At 31.7% G+C, this 7,750-nt stretch overlaps 1 protein-coding gene across 1 annotated transcript in view; it reads left to right on the forward strand.

Annotated features, from left to right (window-relative positions):
• Positions 1-7,750, forward strand: part of LOC108910246 — a 78,062-nt gene that overhangs the window by 54,019 nt on the left and 16,293 nt on the right. The window contains exons 3-5 of the mRNA XM_023455543.1: positions 705-1,074; positions 1,178-1,423; positions 4,456-4,804. Of these exons, the coding sequence (XP_023311311.1) occupies positions 705-1,074; positions 1,178-1,423; positions 4,456-4,804 (965 nt within the window). The remainder of the gene's footprint in view (positions 1-704; positions 1,075-1,177; positions 1,424-4,455; positions 4,805-7,750) is intronic.

The following is a 7,750-nucleotide window of genomic DNA, read 5'->3' on the forward strand; positions in this document are numbered from 1 at the left end:
TTTTTTTTTTCAAATAACTATTTCAATGTTTATTTTATGAAAATGACATTTAAAGAGACATTTGTGACATTTTTTTACGAATTTGAAAAAAAATAAATGTTCTTCCACGACCTTCTGGAGCCGTTATCTCGGTTTTAATTAAAAAAAATCTAGATAACGCAATTAACATTTTACAGCGATGCGCATGGTGGAGGTTAATACTGATGAATACTTATATTTAAAAAAAAATAATAGGATATGTTTCACTGATTTTTAGATAAATATAATATTTCATTAAATAAGATAAAATGTTTATAATTTCCAGAAAACTTTATATTACCAGTTTCTGTTATCAAAATTTTAAAAAAAAGTAAATAAAGCACAAATAAGATTGCACAGGGTCATTTACATAAAACTCTACTCCTCTAATTTTTTTACCTTTCTATCTAGGAAGAAATGGTAAAGACCAAAGATTTTGAAAACATTCTTGATATTTCAAAGAAATATATATGTAAAAAACAATTGAATTGTTGCTGAGCATGTTGCATTTCGTGTATAGAAATCTAAGTTGTGTTTTTTAAAGAACACCCTGTATATTGTTGCGTTTTTGAATTCCTTGGAAAGCTAAACATATTTTCTTTACGTGGCCCACATGATTCTAGGCAACTTTTATTAAAACCATTTTTTTATAAATTTTACAACTAAAATATTAATTTTTTTTTCAGGATCCCCGACATTTCTCAAGATGCTCTGTTGCAAGGCCATAAGCGGCAGGTTCCTCACTAAGATCCTCACCTTCGGCATCCTCTGGGCCCTCATCATCTACACCCTCTACCAGTTCAGGTCTTTCTCCATAGACGTACCGGTGCCCCACCTCAACAGCAGGTTCCTCCTCCAGAAGCGGTTGGATCCCCTCACGAGGCACGCGGACAGTACCACGGAGAGCATGGACTTGGAACCGTTCGTGGATAAGAGTCCCAGTTTGTCCGAGGATAACCTTATAGAGGATATCCAGAAGAGGATGCCCAATCTGCCCATAGTGTATTGGAACAAGAACAAGAATAAGCCCATGGGGCTCAACAATACCTGCGCGAGGTCGGTATCGTTGTTTTAGAAAATTTGTTACAAGTTAATGTCTGTATTCAACGTTCAAAGACTTGGAAAATCGCTTATACCTCGAATATGATTTTTTTTTTAGGTTTCCATCGATGTTTGATTTGGAATTCAACAACCTCTACTGGCAAACCCTGCGGACTTCCAACGGGACCTTCCAGTTGTACGGGGCGTACTTAGACAAGAGGGCTAACAACAGACTGGGACCGACCGTCAGGATATTGGGCATGATCGACAGGATAGAACCTACGGTTGTGACGTACTGCCAATTCTGGTTCGACGGGAAGAAGGACCCTGTGATAGGGAAGAGTTTCGAGTATAAATACATATGGTGAGTAGGATCAGGGCATGTTTGTTAAGAGATAGCAGAAGAAAGTCATTGAAATGAGTAGAGATTTAGGTAAATGCAAAATCTGAACCTAAAACGACTTTAATAAATCTTTTAAATGTTTGTGGTGCATTTCGCAAGCCAAACGGCATTCTAAGAAATTTAGATAGGCCAAAAGGTGTTGCAGCTGCTTTATAGACCAGTGCAGGTCTGTCTTGAGGTAGATGTGAGAGAGGGCAAGCAAATTTTTCCTGGGTTACCTTCAGTACAACTCGCATAATAAAAGTGTAGATCCTTAGGTCTGGGCGAGGCCCGGAACATTTTCGAAATTGCAAAAACGTTTAAAATTTTTTTAAAAATACCTACTTTATTTGAGTTTTTTACTTATATCTTGGAACCTATGCATTTTGGGAGAATATTGAAGAGGAAAATAAAAAAGTTTACTGTATACTGTATACTGTAAGTTAAAAATGCTTAAATTTATTACCGATGTTGCAAAATAGCAATAATTGATGAAAAAAAAGCAAATAATAAAATAATACATTTTTTTTTAAATATTTTAATTCTCCGAGGGCATTCCAATTTAATTTAAATTTAATTTAACAAAAAACTAGAGTATTATTAAACAGCACATCAAATTTCATTAAAATCGGTTCCATAGTTTTCGCAAAATAATTTTTTGAAAAAAATTTTGAAAAGAAATTTTCGAATTTTCAAAATGTACAGCTTCAAATAAAGCATCTAGATACTTGAAAATTTTTTCACATAGAAAAGACCGTTCAACCTTCGGTTGATTAGGACGGCCACAGTATGTTTTTAAAGTTAACTCTTTTTTTTATTTTTAAACAATTATATTACATTTATCAATTTGCAATTTAGTTTTTTCAAAAATTATAATTTTAAAGTACTATTTTTTCTTAAGGAGGTTTATCTGATTTGGAATTGACGAACAAATATTCATAAAAAAATTAATATAAGCTTATTAATATGAAGAAAATCATCAAAAAAAAATATATGACTAGTTTGGATACCTAAGACACGAGATATTAATAAAATAAGTCTTATGAGAATGCAGATTTTTTTGGTCTTTCCACTTAGAATGCGCAACAATTGACGAACAGTTTCCACAGCAATTTGTATAAATAGGAAACCGATATCTAAGGAACCGTATGACAGCTTATAGAAATCGATTAGGTACTTGTAAGATACATAATTTATAATAATTCTCCTTCAAACTGCTGTCGTTGACTAACTTATCCTCCATATGCGTGATAGCGGCAACACCGCGGTCTCGATGTAGCGTATTATTTGAAATTCTTAAGTGTTCAAACAAACAGAATGATCGAACGGGAGCGAGCGTACGCCGAACCGAGCGCGCCAGCCAAGTGCAACGTTGCCAAATCTAAAGGCTTACGACTTTAGTCACTAGCGAATCTACAGAAACTTTCGTTAAGACTTTAGACGTACCTCCGTACCCGATAAACCTCCTTAATTTTATCTGTATTTAACAAAAAAAAATAATTTCCGAATTTTTTTAAATTTGTTTAAACAAAGATTAATTAAATAATTGTAATAATTATAACTAAATGCGTTCGTATTCAAAGTGTAGAAATATATACGTAAACAAATTTTTTCGTTGAAAAAATGCAATAGCATAGGATATATACAGTATATTTAATGCATAAACAATAAACTTCGTTGATAACAAAATATGTGCAAATTAGACAGTTGGCATTACGATATTCGAATTCCTTAGCCGGCGAAACATCGGATTAGAAAAAAATGATCGAAATTGGTCCATTAGAAGCCGAGATAATGCAATTTTTCTCGTACCTTCGCATTTTGAACCTGCGAATTCAATCTCGGAGCGAAAGCCCCCTCCCACACTTTGTGTGTTGAGACACACTTCGTGCGTGCGAGCGACAGCTTTTCCGCTGATTTATCTATGTTGCCGATCAAAATTTTTTCCAGCTTAGAACTTGGAAAAACGAAGCAACTGGATCAAAGATTATTGCTAAATTGTTTATAAATTAACGGTAAATGCCGATAAACTTATACTCGAGAACCAATAAACGGAATTTAACTTTTTTTTTCAAAAGAAGCGTCTTTCCGAACAGTTTAAAATTATAATTTTTGAAAAAAACTACATTGCAAAATTGATAAATGTAATGTAATTGTTTAAAAATAAAAAAAAGAGTGTTAACTTTAAAAATTTACTGTGGCCGACCTAATCAACCGATTTCAATTTTTCAAAAACCATTTGAAAGGTTGAGCGGTCTTTTCTATGTGAAAAAATTTTCAAGTGTCTAGATGCTTTATTTGAGGCTGTGCAACATTTTGAAAATTCGAAAATTTTTTTTCAAAATGTACTATACGAAAACGATAGAATCAATTTTAATAAAATTTGGTGTGTTGTTTCATTATACTCTAAAGTTTTTTTTACCAAAATTAGAATGCCCTCGAAAAAATTAAAATATTTTAAAAAAATTATCCAAAAAACTTGATGATTTAGCCTTTTTTTCATAAATTATTGCTATTTTGCAACATCGGTAATAAATTTAAACATTTTTAGCCTACAGTATATTGTGCAAAATTCAATTCTAAAACTTTTTTTCACTTCAATATTCTTCCAAAATGCATAGGTTCCAAGATATAAGTAAAAAACTCGGATAAAACATTTTTGCAATTTTGAAAATGTTCCGGACCTCGCCCAGATCTAGGGATCTATACTTTTATTATGTGAGCTGTACTGAAGGTATTCCAGCAAAAATTAGCTTGCCCCCTCTTAGATTCCAGAAGTGGGATATTTCGATAGCAACATTAAAAATACTTTCATGGCTGTGATTACTTTCTATCAGTCTATATCTTTTCTAAAAGAGTTAAAATAATGTTTTTCTTGATCAATACTTTCATTTAATGGACAATTACATAAAAGTTGCCCTGGAAACGTTGGAAAAAACGAAATTAAACTAACGGAGGGTAGTAGCGCTTTGAAAACCTTTCAATTTTTATCTAAATGTTCCATTATCCCGCAGGTACAAAAAATGGGGCAACTACAAGCAAGGCATCTACCAACCGTACCTCATCGCCTGCGTCATCCCTCAAAAGTTCCGCGACCACATCCCGCAGTCCATCTCCCTGGTGGAGAAACAGTGTGACAACTCCACCAACAATTTGAGGGTCATCTACGAACGACCGATAGAGAAAAAAGACTTTGCCGTGTGCGTTAAGGGACTGGATTTCTTACATGAAGACTTGTCGGTGAGATTAGTCGAGTGGATCGAGCTGTTGAACTTATTAGGGGCCGATAAGGTCTTCTTCTACGAGTTGCAAGTGCATCCGAATATTAGCAAGGTTTTGAGGCACTATGAGACCGAAGGAAAGGTAAGCAATTGTTTTATTCTCTGTCGAGATGACACTTGAGCGGAGACCCATTAATTTCCGTTTTTGTATATTAGACCAAGCAAATTAAATTTTTAATCGAAAAATGTTCTATCCATGAGATTATTGTAAAATTGTCTAAAGGAACATAATACAAGACATCTCTCATTTCGTGAGTCAAAAACTTTTATTAGCTAACTTTTCTATTTAAACGAATACGTGAGGAAAACAGTTTTTTCACTTTGCAGGGAAAACCATCAATTTTAGTGAAACGTGACTCACAGACAGCTTGTAGGGAGTAAAATTATCTACAAAATGAGACTTGTTAAATTAAAATCGGTTAATAAACAAAAAAGTTATTGCAAAAAACAAGAAAAGTGCCCATTTTTTAATTTGTTTATAACTATCGCATTTATTGTTAAAATTTTATAAAACCTATGACAAGTTGAGGGTTTTGTCATACTTTAAAAGTGTGCCAAAAGTGGGCGCTGTAGGTGCAATAGTTTTCGCACAATTCTATTTGTTTATAGCGGAGGCTCCAAAAGTTATGAACTTTAAGCCTCTGTACAGGCGTTAATTTTCAACCAAACATGATTCTGAAAGCGTCATTGTAATCTTAAAGACGTAATTAAGCGACCTATTAAAAAATATCACCGTTTTTTTGACATTAACATTCTCAAATTGTGCATTAAAAAACCGTGCGTTTTTCGCTTATAAACAATTTGAATAACATTGTTGCTATTTATGCTATCTCACCGAAAATAGATGCAATGGATAGCTGGCAAAAAAATACAGTTTTAAAATAAAAAAAGTACCCTCTACGACCAACAGGAGCCAAGATAAGAATTTTTTTAAAAAATCGTAGCGCAATTGTTTATAAATATTAAGACTTGAATTTTTCGCAAAATAAAGTTTACGACGTAAACTACGATTTCCCGTGAATTGCATTGAAAAATGTGGAAAATTAACGACTCACGAGCCCTTTAAAGAGAAGGTACTCGCTAAGTAAACTGTCCGGCGGCCGGCGGCGTGGTGGTGGGGGAAGCTCGTCCAAGCGGTAGCGCTGGCGAGAAAAGTTAAATCCAAAGTTTAAATAGGTGCGCGCTCTAAATTTTGCTATATCTCGGCTTCTATTCATCGTAGAAACTTATTTTTTTTTTAAACTGGGGTAGCTCGACGAAAAAATAACAATGGGCATATTTACGAATTCGTAGAATAGCCCTGAACCCCAGAAAAAATGCATCTTTTATACTTAATTTTTTTTAATTTACAAAAATGTCACAAAAATTATTGTTAAACGAAATATTAATTAAAATTTCAATTTCGGAATTATTTTACTATTATTAAATAAATAAATGAAGCTATCGTTCATTTAAAAAGTTATTTTTTTTACATATTAAGGCAAAGTAAACTTGTTTTTTCAATATTTTGTTAGCTATTTAATTACGATTTAAATGTAAAATTAAAGTAAAAATTCATAAATTATTTTCAAATTATTATTTCTTATAAAAATAGAAAAATTTTTAAATTTTAAATTGTATTATAGTGCATATCTGTAATTGAAAATAGTTGTGATTAATATTTTTTTAATTAATTTTGATTATGTTGCAAAAAATTTTTTGTATTAAATTAGTAATAAATATAAGAAAAACTTTATATGTATATTAAAATTTCAAGAAGTTAAAATTGTAATTTTATCGACCGCATTATTTTTATTAATGTTTTTTAATTTTGAGAATTTTCCAATAAATTCAAATGCTTTTTATTCTTTTTTAAATCTTTTAACTATAAATAATAATTTGAAAATAATTTGTGAATTTTTACTTTAATTTTACATTTATATCGTAATTAAATAACTAACCAAATATTGAAAAAACAAGTTTACTTTGCCTTAATATGTAAAAGAAATAACTTTTTAAATGAACGATAGTTTCATTTATTTTTTTTTGATAATAGTAAAATAATTCCGAAATTGAAATTTTAATTAATATTTTGTTTAACAATAATTTTTGACATTATTGTAAATTAAAAAAATTCAGTATAAAAGATGCATTTTTTCTGGTGTTCAGGGCTATTCTACGAATTCGTAAATATGTCCATTGTTATTTCTTCGTCGAGCTATCCCAGTTTTGAAAAAATAATAAGTTTCTATGATGAATAGAAGCCGAGATATTGCAAAATTTACAGCGCGCATCAATTTGAACTTTGGAATTAACTTTTCTCGCGCGCGCGACTCGCTTGGACGAGCTTCCCCCATCACCACGCCGGACAGTTTACTTATCAAGTACCTACTCATTAAAGGGCTCGTGAGTCGTTAATTTTCCACATTTTTCAATGCAATTCACGGGAAATCGTAGTTTACGTCGTAAACTTTATTTTGCGAAAAATTCAAGTCTTAATGTTTATAAACAAATGCGCTACGATTAAAAAAAAAATTCTTATCTTGGCTCCTGTTGGTCGTAGGTGTTTTTTTTTAAATTTGTATTTCTTTGCCAGCTATCCATTGCATCTATTTTCGGTGAGGTAGCATAAATAGCAACAATTTTATTCACATTGTTTATAAGCGAAAAACGGTTTTTTAATGCACAATTTGAGAATGTCAAAAAAACGATATTTTTTAATAGGTCGCTTAATTACGTCTTTAAGATTACAATGACGCTTTCAGAATCATGTTTGGTTGAAAATTAAAGTCTGTACAGAGGCTTAAAGTTCATAACTTTTGGAGCCTCCGTTATAAACAAATAGAATTGTGCGAAAACTATTGCACCTACAGCGCCCACTTTTGGCACACTTTTAAAGTATGACAAAACCCTCAACTTGTCATAGGTTTTATAAAATTTTAACAATAAATGCGATAGTTATAAACAAATTAAAAAATGGGCACTTTTCAATTTGTTTATAACTATCGCATTTATTGTTAAAATTTTATAAAACCTATGACAAGTTGAG

Source organism: Anoplophora glabripennis, unplaced genomic scaffold, assembly GCF_000390285.2.
Source record: "Anoplophora glabripennis isolate ALB-LARVAE unplaced genomic scaffold, Agla_2.0 scaffold692, whole genome shotgun sequence".
Taxonomy (NCBI): Eukaryota; Metazoa; Arthropoda; class Insecta; order Coleoptera; family Cerambycidae; genus Anoplophora; species Anoplophora glabripennis.